At 34.7% G+C, this 18601-nt stretch overlaps 2 protein-coding genes across 2 annotated transcripts; one reads left to right on the forward strand and one right to left on the reverse strand.

The window, feature by feature from the left end:
• Positions 1–3833: 3833 nt before the first annotated feature.
• Positions 3834–4622, reverse strand: LOC140015462 (uncharacterized). The gene has a single exon (XM_072068056.1). The coding sequence runs from the start codon at positions 4620–4622 to the stop codon at positions 3834–3836; it is 789 nt and encodes a 262-aa protein (XP_071924157.1).
• Positions 4623–13195: 8573 nt separating this feature from the next.
• On the forward strand, positions 13196–18029 carry LOC113711683 (ras-related protein Rab7-like). Its single transcript, XM_072067939.1, has 7 exons — positions 13196–13464; positions 13697–13723; positions 14100–14199; positions 14297–14443; positions 16041–16121; positions 16196–16341; positions 17733–18029. Exons 1-7 carry the CDS (start codon positions 13412–13414, stop codon positions 17794–17796), a joined length of 618 nt encoding a protein of 205 aa, XP_071924040.1. The 5' UTR covers positions 13196–13411; the 3' UTR covers positions 17797–18029.
• Positions 18030–18601: the final 572 nt, after the last annotated feature.

Genomic DNA, 18601 nt, shown 5'->3' on the forward strand with positions numbered 1-18601 from the left:
GTACTAATGTTAATATTTTAATTAAACTCTTGCATATTTATACAAAAGGATGGATTTTATAATTTTTTTTCTTTTTTTTCTTATTCATTTTTCTTGTATTTCATTAGAAATATACAAGAACTATCAATGTTGTTTATAACCTTTATCTTGATCAAATGCTAAACTAGTAATATTTTTTTTGATAACTTTTAATATCATCCAATTTTTTGTATCAAAATCAAGAATAAACCAACAATAATTAAAAATAAATAAAAAAACTAGTCCATAAACTTTTTTAAAAAAAGATAGCACTTTCTTTTCTATCTTAAAAAGAATCTATATCATCAATAAAGCACTCTAAATAGTAGCCTATTATTGCAAAAATTTATTGTTGATTATCAAACGACAAACATTGGCATGCAACTTGACACACTTTTTTTTTTTTTTGTCGAAACGATAGGAATATATTGATTGGAAAAGGATTATACACAGGCGAGACTAGCTCGATGCTATACAAAGTGCATTTTGCACTATAGATTGGGGTTAACCCATTCTACATCAAAATAATTGCTCAAGGCTTGAGCACTAAACAAACAACTTAGATCATTCCTTCTATATTTTCCTATGCAAAAGGAGCATTTGTAAAACATTTTACTTAGCTCGCGGATGTCCTCTATTAGGGTAGCTAACCACAGGCCAACTGTTTTTGTTCCCTGTATTTGCTGCAGCAGGTCCATATTAGGAACTCTAATACATACCAGCCTCCATCCTTGTTCTGCTGCCTTGATCAGGGCCTATTTAACACCTTCAGCTTCATGTTGAACTTGGTTTGAGCTTTCTCTTTCTCTCATTTTCCATCCCATCACATCCTGCCCTCTACAATCAGCTGCTACAATACCATATCCAATGGACTTTGATGCCTTGTTCCACTTGGTTGCTATTCTTAACTGCATTCCTGCTATTCTGTTGTCAGGAGTTTGGGTCGGTTCTTGTTTATTCCTGTGAAGTGAAGCTGATGTTGATTCAGTACTACAGCTCCTTGTCTTTTTGGTCCCATCATTGAACTCCATCCATGCATTCCAGGCTTTGGTGATTACTTGTCCTGGCTCATGTGTTTTGTTGTTAAACTCTTTATCATTCCTACTTTTCCAGATATGCCACAGAATGTAAGCTGTGAGAGATATATGGTCTATCCCTTGATCTCTTTGGATTGCTTCAGATAATGCATTCCACCATCTGTTGAAATTCCCAGTCAGCTCCTGGATCCCATCCCATTATACTGGTGCAACTTTCCAAACCTCCTTAGCTTTCTTGCATTTCAGAAGAAGATGTTCCAACGTTTCTAGCTCCTCCCCACACCCTGAGCATATAGGGTCTCCTTTAGACATTCTCCTCCAGATTAATTCCTTGACTGGAATTGCTTCTTTCAGGCCTTTCCATATGAAAATCTTAACTTTGTGATTGATTTTTAGTTTCCACAGCACTCTCCACATGTCAGTCCTCCTTGGTCTATAGCTCGTCTCAATTCCTTCTTTTTCCCCTCTACCCTCCTGTTCATTCTTAGCTTGGATTGCCTTGTAGCCTAATTGCACCGTATATTCCCCTTTCTGATTTTCTATCCAGAAGATATTGTCCTCTCTTCCTGTGATGCTTATGGGAATCTTGACAATGTTTTCAGCATCCTCCTTTTTGAAGTTTTTGAAAATGAGGTTTCTGTTCCACCTGTAGCCTTCTATCAAATCAGCAACTTTCTGAACTTGGCAGTCTCCTGGCTTAGTTGTGATTGGCCTCCCTAAATGTTGGTTTGGGATCCATTGATCATCCCAGATTCTAGTAGAAAGGCCATTCCCTATCCTCTTTCGAATTCCCCATTGAAGCTCTTCTCTTGCACTCATAATGCTTTGCCAGAACCATGATGCATTGTTGGGAGTTCTGGAATCCAAGACACTACAATTTGAGAAATACTTGCTTTTCAGAATTCTGCTGGATAACAGATTTGGATTTCTGATGATTCTCCAAATCTGTTTAGCCAGCAGAGCTCTATTGAAACTTTGAATGTCCTGGAATCCCATACCACCTCGTTTCTTCTCCCTTGTCAGCTGCTTCCAAGCTACCCAATGCACCTTATTCTTGTTGTCTTTTTCTCCCCACCAGAAATTGGAAAGCATAGAGCTTATCTCCTTGCACAACCTGCAAGGTAGTTTGAAGCTAGACATTATGTAATTAGGCATTGCCATAGCTACAGCTTTGATCAGAATTTCTTTCCCAGCTGAGCTTAGAAGCTTGTTTTTCCAGCTTAACATTCTTCTTTTGATGTTATCCTTTATGTAACCAAACAGCTGTCCCTTAGACCTTGAAATCACCATAGGCAGCCCTAAGTATTTCCCTTGCGATACTGGTTGAATCCCTCCTAATTCCATACACACTTCCTCCTTAGTTGCCACATCCACATTTTTGCTAAAAAACACACTGGACTTGTCTAAGTTAACCATCTACCCAGATTCTTGTTCATATACCTCTAGTATCCTCTTCAGCTCCTTTGCTTCTTGAGAGTTGGCTTTGCAAAAGATCAGGGAGTCATCAGCGAAGAAAAGGTGGGTTATAGAGGGGCCATGTCTGCTTATCTTCATACCTGCCATGCTTCTTGTCTGCGTTGCTTTCTTCAGTAGACTGGAGAAGCCTTCTGAGCATATAAGGAATAAATAAGGTGACAGAGGATCACCTTGCCTTAATCCTCTTTCAGGTACAATGTATTCCTTACACTCTCCATTGATGTTAAAAGAGAAGGAGACTGTATTTATGCACTTCATAATCCAAGTTATCCATTTCTCACAGAATCCCATTTTTCCCATAATATCTTGCAAAAATTGCCATTCAACTCTGTCATAAGCCTTAGACATATCAAGCTTCACAGCCATAAATGCATCCTTACCATATCTTTTATTTTTGAGATGATGCAAGTACTCATGAGAGGTAATGATGTTATCTAGAATGTGTCTCCCAGGGATGAAAGCAGATTGATTAATGCTAATGCAATGATGCAGAATAGGTTTGAGCCTATTGACTAGAATCTTGACAATAACTTTATAAATCACACTACAGAGGCTAATGGGTCTGTATTGCTTGATATTAATGGGACATGAGACCTTTGGGATCAAGGAAATGATGGTATGGTTAATAGCCTTTAGCATATTGCCAGAATGAAAAAAGCTTTTAATAGCATTTACCAGGTCTCCTTTGATTATATCCCAGAATTTTTGGAAAAAAAGAGGGGACATCCCATCTATGCCAGGAGCCTTTTTGCTATCCATAGAGAAGATTGCAGATTTGATTTCCTCTTCTGTTACTACCTTAGTTAGATCCTGGTTCATAGCCTCAGAAATGGATTTTGGGATTCCATCTATAATCTCATGATTACTACTCTCAGTAGATTTGGTGAAGAGTTGCCTGTAGTAGCTACCAATTTCAGTTCCCAGTTCATCCTCATTTTCTGTCCATGTCCCATCTTCCTTTTGTAGTTTCTGCATTCTGTTTACCCTTCTTCTGCTGTTTACCTGTGCATGGAAAAAATGAGTATTCTTGTCTCCTTCTTGTAGCCATTTGAGTCTGGCTTTCTGGCTCCAAAACATTTCCTCATCCCTGTAAGCTTTCTTCAGTTGCATCTTGAGCGAAACCCTTTCCTTTCTGATACTTACCAGTGAAGATCCTTGAATCTGATCCAACTTTTCCTTTATCCTCGCTAACCTTTCCCTAGAGTTCCTATTATTATTGTTGCTCCATCTAAGTAAGGCAATTCTACAATTTCTCACTTTTGTCTTAACCTGAAACATCCTGGACCCCTCTACCTTCTTATCTCAAGCTTCCTTGATAACTTGAAGTATACCTTCTCTTTGAAGCCACCTTTTGTCAAAAATGAATCTTTTTTTCCTGTTTCTTTCCATGGGGTTAGTATCCAGAATTAAAGCACTGTGATCAGACGCATGGGACTTCAGGTGAGTGCATTTTGCCTTTCCAAAGTTCAGATTCCATTCTACACTGCTTAGTGTTCTATCAAGCCTCTGTTTAATCTCACCATCCCCTTCCCAATTGTTACTCCAGGTCCAAGGCTGTCCTTCATAGCCAATGTCTATCAGCTGATTTTCATGGATAAAGTTTCTGAAGTCAGTGAAGGACCATTCTTCTCTTATTCTTCCTCCCCACTTTTCCTCATTGGAGCAGATGTCATTGAAATCCCCTACAATTATCCATTTGTTACCCCATAAATGTTTCCTTCTTTGAATGACCGACCACTGTTGTTTCCTTATTGAGTCATCACAACTGGCATAGATCCCAACTATCCACCAGTCACTATTGCTGCTTTGGTCCTCTACATGAGCCTCTAGAGTGAAGGCCGTGTGTTGTACCTGCAGTAGTTTGGTGTGTGCACTCCAGTATAGGACCATACCTCCTGCTTTGTCCATCGATTCCACTATATAGCTGTGCTCATAATTTAGGATCCTCTGGACCTTTTCCATATATCGTTTCCTATTCTTAGTTTCACAAAGAAACATCACTTCTGGGGAGAGGAGTCGCTTGTACTCCTTCAAGTGGGGAACTGTCAAGGGGCTCCTAGCACCTTGGCAGTTCCACACCATAACCTTCATGGATCACTTGGGGTCCAGTGAAGGCTGGCACCCACCCCTTCCTTTAAAACTTCTGTTTCCATTACTTGGTCTCCCCCTTTGCTTTTTTTCAGGATGTGTTCGCTTGCTCCAGATTCTGTCATATCTTCATCTTCCACAGCCAATTTCCTTTTGGCCGTTCCTACTTGGCTCAGACAATTGCTGTCAATCTGCTGCAAAGCCTTCCTTCCCCTTCCCACTGATAACCTTGCTGTTTTCCTTGTTTTTCTTTCTTGTCTCTGAGGATGTTCTACTTGAGGGCCTTTGCTGTTTTGACCCTCTTGTTTACCTTGTACCTCACTAGGCATAGTACTGTAACTGCCATTTTCTTGGATATTCAGATCAGCTTTTTGCACTGGTTCTAGCAGCTCCCTATCCATCATAACCTCATCCTCTCCATTTATTTCTTGGAGTTCTGGTTTTTTGCATCTTTCCATCTCTTTTAGAAGCTCCATCATCTTGTTACTGCTGGATTGTTGAGCACCTGCCTGGACTTTCTCCAGAGTTATTTCCTCCACATTGTCCCTGTCTGCCTGGTTTTCTACTCTCTTTTCCTTGCTAACCAAAGCCTGGACCTGTAGTTCCACATTCAACTTACTTGGAATATGTTCCACTCTCTCCTTTAGTTTATTTGTTCCTTTGTCCCTTGCTTCCAGAATTTCCTTTCCCATTGGAGTTGTGGACTCATATTCCTCTTCCTGCCTCTTTGATTCTTTCCTCACCAGTTCCCCGTTTTCCACCCCCCAGTATTGCCTCTTAGATGGAGATTTGTAATAGTTCTTCTCCTTTTGGGGTGATGATTTTCCAAATTGTACTCTCATCCATGGTCCATACTGATTCTCTTGCTGATCATTCCCTACTAGTATCTTAGCTTGACATCCCTTTTCACTGTGGCCTATAATTCCACATGTGTAGCAAAAATCAAGACACCTTTCATATTTGAACTTAATCCATCTTTTTTGACCATTCATTTTGATTGTTGTTCCACGAAGCAGTGGATAGAATATGTCAGCCATGACCAAGGCCTTCAGATGCTTTCCTTCTTTGCCTCCATTCTGTGGGATAACTACTTCCCTGATTTCCTTAAACACTGCACCTACTTTCTTTCCTACCTCCTTGGAGATGCAATGTAAAGGAAGATTCCACATTTGAACCCAAAGTGGTGCTATACTGAAGGCATTAGGATCGTCCTCAATCCCCTCATACCACCTACTCAACACAAGTATCTGGTTATCTAAAATCCAAGGCCCTCCATTGATTATCCTTTCTCTAATATCTTCCCCTTGAATTCCGAATTGGAAGAAATTTGGCCCTAGTTCAGTTACTTTGAGCTCTTTCGGATAACCCCAAGCACTTGCCACAAAATTTTTAACCCCAGTGTAGTTAGCAATCTTATCACCCCTGATTCTTCCCAACAAACTGGTCTGACATTCTTGCCTACATGTGCGGGCATCCCCTGCATCCAGATCAATCACACTGTATTCATGGCTATTTAAAGCAAACTTTTGCATGATTTCAGTCAACTCTTCAGCCATTATAGTAATATGATATTTAGATGGAAACCCACACTCTCTGAAATATGGAAAGGATCTAACCAAGCTTATACAGATGCGCACTCAAATCTGCAAACTTCCACTAGGTAAATGCCTTTCTGGGAGAAACACATACACGGATGACAACAAAGAAGAAGAAAGGAAACGATAAAAGTAACTAATGCAGAGAAAAAAGTTAAGGGATAAAACCTAAGAGAACCTCAGACATTAAAACATGCATTTATGGCTGTAAAACCTGTTCTGCGCCGGTCCAATTTCTTAGCTCCGACCAGCTATAAATAGTATGTCCGAAGCTCCTGGACCCTGGCACCTTTTGTTCCGACACCCACCAACATTAGCACCTGATCTTGTTTGGATTTGCGGACAGATCCACGTTGATTGGTTATAAGAATTTGATTATTAGTTCCTGGTTTGAATCTCTGTTTTTGGATTTTTGAAAGATTGAAAAGTTTGCAAAGTTGGAAAATTTTGGCTCCCACTATTGGGGGGAAAAGCTCTCGCAGAGAGAGAAAGAGCTCTCATGTGAGAGAGATCGGACTAAAACCAATCAACTTATTGGTAAGGTCGTATGCAACTTGACACTCATTCCTTTTATAATTGTGCCAAATTACTTTATAATTGTTTAGAAGAATAAATTAAACTTTATAAGATAAGGGCATTTTAGGATAGTCAGTAAAATTTTGACCCTATTTAAGATTTTGTTACCAAGGTGTCAAATCAAAGGAGGTAATCATAATTTTTAAGACTTTGAGGGAGCTAAGTGAAATAGTTGGAAATTTCAGAAGAGATTTAAATTATCCCGAAATTATTTACAGAAATGGATGTATGGGCTTTACCAAAGTGGGCCAAGACAACAGTTATGGGGTCAAACAAGTAATACAAAATTTGCGAGAGTTAAAATTGGACAGCCCATTGGAACGAGTTTCCAAGTGGATTAACGAAAGCTAAAGCATCTTATCTGTATTCCTCCATAACGAAAGGCTTGCGATGTGAGACATTGAAGTTTGAAAGAAGCTGTTAAATGTAGTTTTTTTTTTTTCTTTTGAGTTGAAAGAAAAATTCCAAGCCTTACAAGAGGGAGCAAGGGGAGTGTCTGAGAGTCGAATCCAAACCTCATGTTCATTGAGCTAATGTCTCCACCAGGTAAATTAGATCTTGAGAACAGTTCATTTTTATTTCTATCAAAAGCAAACCTATCAACAATATACTGTCAAAAAATTTTCTTAGTTTTTTCATGCAAAAAAAAAAAAACTCCAAAGCTTATTAGAAAAAAAGGAAATAGTCGAACTAGGAATACCACAATGCACTTAGCCACTTATCATTGAGATGGATTTCGAGTACTCTCATTGTTGTCAAAATTACAAGTCACTCACCTATTAACTGCCCACCCCTTAGTTTCATCCTCAATTAGTAACCATTAGTACGGTACAGGTTTACAAAACATACATGCATACACAATTTTAACAGTTATTTAAACTTTCTTGAGGCTAGAGCTGGGGGCACTAACATTTATTCCTTCAACATCTTTCCTAGGTAGGGATGGCAACGGGACAGGTTTGGGGCAGGAAATCCCTCTCCCGTCCCTAGCTCTATTGCCAAAAAACTCTCCCCGCCCCCGTCCCTATCCCATCCCCTGCCTCCGTTCCCCCCATCACCATCCTGCCCCACCTAGCTTCCCTCCACAGGTATCCGTAGGTGATAATTTAGATTTTTTCTAGAAGCCTTTATTCAATATATCAAAGCTAAATTCAAAGAATAAAATAAAAATACGAATTTGAAAAAAGTGAAAAATGAAAAATGAAACAAGAAAAGTGTTGAAATAAAACACCAAGAAAATTAAGAAATTCAATTGATTTATAGATAATATCTGGAAATACTCATAAAACACGTTTGATATTTGTACCAAAAATCAACTAGAAATTTGGATAGAAATGCAATAAATATTATGTTTAGTTTCCAAATATTCTAAATTTATTATTATTAGATTATATAATATATTACATTTATTTATATTAATAAATTGAAATGGACGATGGGGTGGGGGATAGAGTAGGGGTATCGTCCCCCGCCCCTCGCCCCATTTAAGACGGGAGTAGAAAAATTCCCCCCTTCCCTACCCCCGCCTCATTACTCCCCCCCGCGGGGTGGGCACCTCGGCCACCCCGCCTCCATTGCCATCTCTATTTCTAGATTGAGAATCTCATTTTATGTTGTTGTTTCAAACAAGTTTTGATGTTTGTTTTCAATTTATCATACCTTGTAACTTCTACTATTAAAAAAATTAACTTGAACTAGTCCTTGAGTGAGATACAGGGACACGAATGAGGTTTTGGGAGTAAGTTGACAAGAAAAATTCAGAAGCTTGCTAATCTAAAAATCTGGACAAATGAACTTTTAAAAGGGTATAGCAAACGGAAAATAAACAAACTTAGATCAGATGAGAGCTTTACAAAAGGTATTCTGGATATTCCACAACTTGTTGGACTTGGACAAGTTGCCAAGGAAGATAAGGAATGGGCCGGCAATCACATAGGCTTGTCGGCACCATCCCACCCGTGAGAAAAAACGACCCGTTTGGTTCACACTAAAGACTGACAACGACCATGACTCCTTATTGGTAAGGGATGTACGAGGGATTCCGTTTGACAAAAACTGGTGTTTCGACTTTGGTCGTATTGGCCACTTGGTACAAGAATCAACATAATTTTATTTTTTTGCCACTTGGGAAGGGGATCCAACACCTGTCATCACCAAAACTTTAAAGTCTTGGTTATGTGGGTGGAGCTTCTCACTTAATCACTTCATCGTGGTTGTTACTTTCAAATAGCTTCCTCCGACGAGAATCGAATCTCGTCGATTAGACTATCTCTCCTCTAGATTATGTTAGAATAGATTATACAAATGCTATTGTCGCGACAAAAAGAATAAACAAAATCATAATTTTAATTTTTTTTACCATATCGTCTTCATGGCTTTAGCTCTGTCGGCGGAAACCTAATTGTTGTGGGTCCCTTGCTGAATGTCTCCTGGACTAATCTTAACATATCAATAGCTTCCATTTCTTCATTTCAAAGCTCCTCCTATGATTTCATTCTTTACAACAAATTCAACAAAAACCCAATAAAAGAGGGCCAAAATTTCCTTCAAATCATAGTGGATCCACAACTATTCCAATCAAATGGAGATAAAAATCTAAGATTAATTTCTTATAAAGATCTAAATATTAGTTTGTTGTCAAATGTTTTAAGTCTATCAAATTTTTGAGTATGAATTAGAGAAAAAAAAGAAACCCATCAATGGTAACAACCCCAACTTCTATGATCAGGATGTTAAATTGTAAGAGAAGAGAAAGTGGCATTATGTGATAGAGAGTAAATACAAATATAACTACCAAAAGCAAACCCTAAAAAAGAAAACGGAGATCAAGAAAGAGCAGGAAAGATGAATTTCTTTCCTTGTACCTTTTTTTTTTTACTTTGCTATTTTAAGTTTTCCACGCTCAAAATTTGGAATGGATGCAAAAGTGCCCAATTTGATTCGCAATGACAATTGGCCGATTTTGAATCTTCCATAGTGATAGATTCATACCCACAGCGACCAATCAAACATCATGTAAGGGTTCTAAGCCCTCAAAACCCATTCTGTAGAGATGATTCCACCAACCAAACGGGTAATGAGCACTTTTAGATACCCAATTTTTTACATAAAATTGGGTTGCCCAGATCCCAATATGCACGAGCAGATACCAGTTTTTTTTTCTTTTTCTTTTCCCTGTTTTTAGTTTGGAGTATTATAATTGGAGGAATGGTGTGGTGCAGTGATTGATTGGATTCTACTACAACAGCATTGTTATATATTCAACTCGTTTTTCATATTTGTAAAAAACACGTGCAGAAATAGAGCATTGTTAACAAAATGTGGATTTTTCACTAATATTAGTCAAATGTTATTTACAATGCTTTTTCACCACCCTATACCTCGTTCCATAAACCCTATAGCTTTTTATTATGGAGAAGTAACTGATTACTTTACAATACTTTTACACCACCTTTAGAGCTGTTAATCGAGTCGAGTATTTGGCTGCCGAGCTCGATTCGAACTTAATTCGAACCAAGTTTGAGCTTGCTCGACTAGGCGGACGAGCTTTACAATGTGTTTAGACTCGACTCGTCAAATAGGACATGTGGCTCGATCTCGACTCGTTTATCACAAACGAGCCGAGCTTGTTCGAATTAACCATAATTAAAACCTATAATTTTTAATTTTTATATTTTTAAATTGTGAAATGACATATATACCCTTGCTCATCGAGTCTAATCGAGCTACTCGAACAACAAACAAGTCGAGGTTACTCGGCTTGTTAATCAAACAAGTATATCTCGAGCTCGAGTTCGACTCGTTTACCATAATGAACGAGTCGAACTCAAGCCTTATCGAGTCGAACTCAATCGAACTTTCAAGCTACTCGTTCTATTTAACAGCTCTAACCACCTTATGCATCATTCCATAAAACTCCATAGTTTGATTATGGAGAAATCACTAATTACTTTAGTCAATGAGATGTCGAAAATAAGTTTGAGTTCTAAGTGATTGGGAACAGTTTGTATAGTATCACAGTTTGGACAAAAAGAAAAGAAAAAAAGTGAATAAAAGGTGTATATATATGCCAAAACTAATACTATTGAGTAGAGATTCAACTCAAATACTAATAAAATAATCACGGGATCATAATTTAACTCTAAGAGCATTTTTAATACATATTCAATGGATACTTATTAACACATTTAAATCACACTCAATCTATCATGTAAATAGACACATTAACAATTATTACTTACCCTTACCTTTAAACAATTTCTTTAATTGACTAATTATTTTAAAATTTAGCACTTAAACTACATTTTAATGTACTTGTTTAGACTGACCTAATTTAACTCCAAAAGCATTTTTAATACATATTCAATGAATACTTATTAACACATTTAAATCACACTCAATCTATCATGTGAATGGACATATTAACAATTATTACATAGCCTTACCTTTATACACTTTCTTTAATTCATTAATTATTTTTAAATTTAGCACTTAAACTACATTTTAATGTACTTGTTTCGACCGACCTAACTTTTAACTCTTTTCTTTTCCTTGTTGCCTTTTCTAAAATTTTGTACTCTTCCTTATATTACTAGAAAAAGAATATTCATGCTTTGCTCATAACTTAAGCAAGAAAGGATACTCGTTGAAACTTTTAAGTTTTAGAGCCTTCCACAAAACTAAAATAACATCGATATACATTTTTAAGACATTATTTGTAACAAAAATACTTTAAAATCTTTTTTTTTTTTTTTTACTTTTTTTCAATTGAGTTCATTTTATTATATCATTTAAAAGATAACTCAAACCAAACATAGAGTTTGAACTCGAAGATGTGCTTTGGGTCAACTCTTGACACATCATGGCCTTGTTTGGCAGATAAGTTTTTTGTCAAGTTTGTCTATTGCAAGTTTTAAAAAACTTTAACTATAGTAATTTTAAAAAAATTTTCAAAAATTTTAAATTATATATTTCAAAATATTCAAAAATTTATATATGTCAATTTTTTTAAAAAACTTTTACCATAAATTATAGCAAAATTTTAAATAAACATCCAAAAAATTCATTTGCCAAACGTATATATTACGAGTCACCAACCCTCTGTTGATTGGGAGATAAGGGGTCCGTTTGGATTCCTTGTTTTTGCCTCTGTTTTTGAAAAACTGTTTTTCACATTCTAAATGTTACAGTAAATGTGTATTTCCAAAACAACTCCAAAAACACCATATCCAAACATTATATCAAAAACAACTCCATATGTATATTTCAATTATGTATATTATATATATATATATATATTTTATTAATATAAATTGAAATATACAAATTGAAAATTATATATTTACATATTATATAAATATTTATATACATTAATATTATACATAATATAATATAATATACATAATATGTAATATTGTATACATAAATGTATAAATATTTATACATAATATATTATGTTCATTATATTATAATATATACATTATTAATGTATAATTTTATTATGTACATTATTGTGTATAATAATGTATAATAATATTATGTATAATATATAATATACATAATATGTAATAATGTATAAATGTATATTATATTATATATATCCAATATAATGTATATTATACAATTTGAAAATTATATATAATATATATATAAATTATATATTCTATAAATATTTATATAATGAAATACACAATAAATATTACAAATTGAAATATTATATAAACACCATATTTATAATATTATAATATTTGTAATTAATATTAATGTATATTATATATATTAAATATTTTTATATTATATATTTATATATTTATTTATACATATTATAAATATTTTATTTTATTTTTAAAATATTTTTATATATTTATGCAAATATTATATATTATATAAATTGTATGTAATATAATATATATTATATATTATATAAATTGTATATAATATAATATATATTATATATTATATATATTATACATTTATACGTAACATATATATTAATGCATATTTATAATATACATTTATATTATGTATTATATATAATATAATAGATTTATAATACATTTATACATTTATATTAATATACATAATATTAATTTTATATTTATACATTTATATTAATTATATTAATACATTTATACATAATATTAATATATATTTATAATAATATTAATTTATACATTTATATAATATTCATTTATAATTTATACATTTATAATAATATACACTTATACATTTATAAATATATTTATATTATGTATTATATATAATATAATGCATTTATATATTTTTATATAAATATATAAATATATTTATTTATAAATGTATTATAAATGCATACATGTATATTTATATAAAAATATAAAAATTATAATGTCATTAGGGTGAATTAAATTAAATTTCTCACAGACACGCACTACACACACAAACTGTTTCGCGTTGTTTCTCTTTGAGATCGAAATTGGCGCCCCTTTTCCCTGTCTTTTTCTCTCTCTCTCTCTCACATACAGACACACACTCTTCTCTCTGTCTCTGTCTCTGTCTCTCTCTTCAGACCCAAAAAAAAAAAAAGAAAGAAAGAAATCAGCAAAAGAAAAGGAAGTTCATCCTTTCATAGCTAAAGAAGCTATGTCTTTGCGTAGACGAACCTTGCTCAAGGTTATCGTTCTTGGTGACAGCGGGTAATTATGTTTCATTTCTTTTTCCTAAACCCCTTTTCATTTCTTTATCTTTTTCTTTTTTTTTTTGCCCTGAATATTTTAACGTTCTACACGTTTGTTTGTCTGGGGTTGTTTGTTTCCAGAAAAGGAAAAAAACCCATGATTTACATTTTTGTTTCCCCTTGAGATATATGTCAAGTAGTTATTTATCTGGCCGATCTTAATTTGTTAAATTAACATGCTTTGTTTTCAGGGTTGGCAAAACTTCATTGATGAATCAGTATCCTTGATCTGAGCTATTTTAGCTGCATTTGCTTTGTTCCGAATTTCTTGGGGACCAATTTGCTATTTTTCTATCTTGGGTTCTATTGAGGAGGCAAACCTTAAAGCAACATTGGATTGGACTTTTTATTTTTATTTTTATTTTTTGCATTGAATTCTTGGCAAAATTTGAATCTGAACAATTTGGCCTGTTTATAAACTGCAGTTTGTTGAGAAAAATCATTTCCTTTTTCCCTTATGCTGCGCTATGCAGATTCGGCTACTAGCTGCAGTTAATTATTTCTCCTATTTGGGTAACGGGATTCCGTAATTGATAGTGTTTTTTTTTTTTTTTTGCTGGGAATTAGCATGTTTTGGTCTTAATTGGTTAATAGATATGTACACAAAAAGTTTAGTCAGCAGTACAAAGCTACAATTGGAGCTGATTTTGTGACAAAAGAACTCCAAATTGATGACCGACTTGTTACTCTACAAGTAGGTGTTTTGAGTTCAAGAAAAATTGTAGCTTTTGGTTTTGTTGTCAGATTCATGTTTTTTAACCTAGAGTAACTGAGCAATTTCTTGTTGGTAGATTTGGGACACTGCAGGGCAGGAGAGATTTCAAAGCCTTGGGGTTGCGTTTTATAGAGGGGCAGATTGCTGTGTTTTAGTTTATGATGTTAATGTTATGAGATCTTTTGATACCCTTGACAATTGGCATGAAGAATTTCTCAGACAGGTTGGTGAATTGTTGCTCAAGTTCCTTACTTCTGGTTTGTTGCTAGTTATTGCTTCCTACTAGTAGTGCATAGTTTCTTAGAAATTTAGTTGTATCCAGATATGGTAAGAAGCACACCATAGATGCTCAACCTGCTTGTTGCTAGTTATTCTGTTTTAGCAATTAATGGAATTAATACAGGAAAACTTTACTGTTCATTGCTAAAGCTTGCTTGCATAAGAGTTTGTCTTCTCCTGTTTGCAAAAGGACAAAAAATTACTTGCCCCAAAAAAAAAAAAAAAAAAAAAAAAAGAAAGAAAAAGAGGAATTTTTTATTGCATTAGCTTTTTCTTGGTATGGTGAATATTAAGAGCATTTGTAACTCATTTAGGTAGTAAACAAAGACCATGCCTTGTGCATTCAGCGACTTGTATATATTACATGCATATGCATCCGTCTCCTTTCTCACTGTTTTAGTCAATTACTATCTAGTCAGCTACCATTATTAGATTTGCATTTCTATGTCATTCTTCATAATTCTCTAGAAGACCTCACTCATTCTTTTAGCTTAGCTCTGAGAATTCTGAAAGGTGACGTCAATAATTGCAGCCTCTGGAGATATTGTAAAGCAAGTCATGTTTTCATGTAGTCTTGTTTCGCATTAGTTCTTGAGTGATTCCATTTTTGTATCAAAGACCACTGTGAATTTGGGATTACTTCTATTTGTGGAAATAAAAGCTGTGAATTTGGTATGAAGTTCCAGGACTATTTATGGATGCATGAGGCAATTTCTGGCGGCATTTCAGTTCAGTCATATGTTTATTATCATTCCTGAATGTATTAAGTATATTATACCTTTTAGGAGCACAAGGGATTTAGGCTAGATGAGTCATGTCTTTGCAGATGATATTGGCACACTAGTATCTGCATCATAAGCTCAACAAAATAAATCCAATGATATAATGCTAATCTTTGTGATAATGTAGTATCGTCCTGAAAATTGTTGCTTTTAAAAATCCTTGGAATGAATGACATGGATCTCAAGGAGTTTCTCCATAATGATTGCAATTTGTATTGCTAGAGAATAATGTTAGTTTTGGTAATAGATGATTTTGAGAAACATTGATAGATGTCACATGGCTCAATTATCTCCATCTGTTGGCATGAAAGAGCATAAAAAGCCCCACAAAAACAGCATGTCTCATGGTTAAAAATTGCAAGGCATTGGTTTATATACTCTGAGGTTGTAGTCTGCAGGATATGATAGAAAACTGATTGTTTGAAAATTCTGAAAAGCAAATTTTTGTACTGGAACTTGGTGTGTCAATTTTACTTAGTAAAATTGCTACACCCTATAGTAAAATTGGTGTAGTAAAATTGCTACACCCTATTCAAAAATTCAGAGAGATTTCAAATAGATTTTTTTTTGGAAAATCAAGTAGTTAATGTCACTATTGAATGATTTAAGACCCATAGTATCACCTATTGATAGGTTCTCTTCTAAAGTTTGCTTGGCATTTCATCAAGTCTAGAATAGTTTTATCTGATGCAGATCCATGGTAATAAATTGAACACTAATCTGTTCTCTGTGAATTAATCTAATTTTGTTGTTACACAGGCAAACCCTCCAGATCCAAAGACTTTTCCATTTATATTACTTGGTAACAAAATTGATATAGATGGTGGGAATAGCAGAGTGGTAAGATATTTTTCAACAAACTTGTTATTGTTTTTTGTGTTTCGTTAGGTTTGGTTCTGATTATCTGCCCATAGGTTTCTGAGAAAAAAGCGAAGGAATGGTGTGCTTCAAAAGGGAACATCCCATACTTTGAGACATCTGCCAAGGAGGATTACAATGTTGATGCTTCATTCTTCTGCATTGCAAAAACTGCTTTAGCCAATGAGCATGAGCAGGATATGTGAGTTTCCTGTTTGAGATTCAGGAGTGTTATGATTATTGCTTGCGTGCATATTTCTTTGCCATGCTGAAAAAGTTAGCAGAAAAACACATAGTTAATAATTCTCTCTTATATTTATACAGTCAAGCATGTCTATATCATTAAAGTTTTGTGCTGAAATGCATCTGCATGTGTCTACATCTCACTTTTCTATCTGGCAAAGAATGAAGAGTGTCTGCTTTACATATTTATTATTGACTGAGGAGTGTTTAATCTGCACCAAATTGTCAACTGGGCAATGCTTCAATACTTTATCTGTTGAAGGGGTTGAATGGGTTCTTCCAATTTATACTTCTACACGCTTTAAGAAGACTGTTAGATTCTCATTATTTCAAGAAATTCACTGTACAAATGAGTTTAACCATGCTGGTTCTACTTTTTCTTTTTCAGTTCTTTTTTTCTCCTCCTGTAGCAATTTTAACCAGTTAGTTATGTACACCTAAAGGCAACTTATCTTAGGTTGACGTGAACGTATGATGTATAACATGTTGATCTTGATTACAGTTTAATCCACTAAGATTAGTGTAGGCACAGTTTTTACCATTCTTTTGTATGTCTAACCTCATAATCTGTATTCTTAAGCATTTTTTCCGTCTCTTTACCTTTTCTATGATTGCTAAAAAAGTTGAGGCAGCAGTTTTCCCTTTTTTGGCTTTTTATTTACCTCCTTGGCAGATTGGTGACTTTCTCTTGATATTGAAAAGTACTTGCTGCCAATGTAGTCTAATATCACGAATCAGCTTCTTCATAGGTTAATTGGTGCAAACTTGATTGTTATGTCCTTTGGTTATAAGCACTCTATCGTTATTGTTATGTGCTTATTGGCCATTCAGAACTGTTAAATATTCTTTATGCCGATTGAGGGCCTCTTGCTCACTGTAGTGCAAATCTTTGGTTTGAATGTGGAGGTGGCTAAGCGCGAAGAAATACCAATTGTTGATTTGACTATGACAATGTACAAGTGATTTACATAATGCAGAATTTGAAAGTTATGCTCTATAGATTCCTTATATTGTAGGAATAGAACTATTCTTGAACATTAGATCGCAATACTAGGGTATTGACTTCTTAGCGAAATGGTGGAATCTTTTTGCTGCTTGTGCTCGCAAGCTGAGACTAGACTGGATGATGCCTTTCTATGGTTTATTTGCACCCTCATTAGCTCAACTGGAAGTGGAAAATTTCATCATCAGAGTCTGATACACCCGGTCTAGGAATCAACTACACCCATTGATATCTATATGCATGCCATTTGGGTGTTGGGGGGGGGGGGGGGGGGGGGGGAGGGGAGGTTGCCACCTTTCAACCATCTAAGAAGTTGTGCTTCTAATTGTGGTAATTTCGATTTGCAGATACTTCCAAAATATTCCTGAGGCTGTTTCGGAAGCTGAGCAAAGAGGTGGTTGTGCTTGTTAACACATCATTTTTAGTCTGAGGGCCGAATTTTACTTTGATAATCCTGATTATTCTTTTGTATCACTAAGCTATGCTCTGTGCTGACCTCCACATGTAGACATCAAATTTGTTTAGCCCTGATTCCCCCCCTTTTGTCTTGTTTTGTTTTGTATTTTTGAGGGATCTGAAGAATTGTAGTATGTCATCGACTCCTGTTTTCAGTTTCAATCATCGACTCCTGTTTTCAGTTTCAATTTAGACTGTTTTATATGTATCACTGTTGTTATTTCAGGCGTGATTACAATTGAATTACTACAGTAATACCCCAAATTAAGTCGAGAATGGATATCCAGTGTTGTTTCAGTCTAATTGATCCTTAAATAAAAATTAACTACCTTAACGAGTAGAAATGCTATGGACATAGTCTAGTACTCAACGATTTGGTAAAAACTAAAGGCGTGTTCTCGGTTGATTATTTTAATTGATTATGCATCCTGCTTTTAAATTGCGTTTGGATTATAAATTTTTTAATAACCAAAAAAGTTAAAATCATAATTAACGAAAGAGTAGTTTTTGTTGATTCTGATTATTTTTTGTAATCACTTTCTGTGATCAGATTTTGCAAAATCTAAAAGTAACCAAGATCACTATTGATTTACTTGAGACATTTTAATAGTTAACTAGAATTCATATATGGTAATTAGCCAACAAATTTTTCTAATTGTTACCACGCCAACAAATTCACATTCATTGTCCTCTTGTATTTAGATGCATTAACAATTTTACTTTTTCCACTTACGGCCAACTTAACTAATATCCGGAGGAG

This window comes from Coffea arabica, chromosome 10e (assembly GCF_036785885.1).
Source record: "Coffea arabica cultivar ET-39 chromosome 10e, Coffea Arabica ET-39 HiFi, whole genome shotgun sequence".
Lineage (NCBI taxonomy): Eukaryota > Viridiplantae > Streptophyta > Magnoliopsida > Gentianales > Rubiaceae > Coffea > Coffea arabica.

Excerpts from the sequence above, each read along its gene's own strand:
- LOC140015462 (XM_072068056.1), bottom strand. The coding sequence starts at position 4,622 with ATGAAGGTTATGGTGTGGAACTGCCAAGGTGCTAGGAGCCCCTTGACA.
- LOC113711683 (XM_072067939.1), top strand. The coding sequence starts at position 13,412 with ATGTCTTTGCGTAGACGAACCTTGCTCAAGGTTATCGTTCTTGGTGAC. Across the intron at positions 13,465-13,696 it reads ATCGTTCTTGGTGACAGCGG|GGTTGGCAAAACTTCATTGA; the intron begins GTAATTATGTTT and ends CTTTGTTTTCAG. Across the intron at positions 16,342-17,732 it reads AATGAGCATGAGCAGGATAT|ATACTTCCAAAATATTCCTG; the intron begins GTGAGTTTCCTG and ends TTCGATTTGCAG.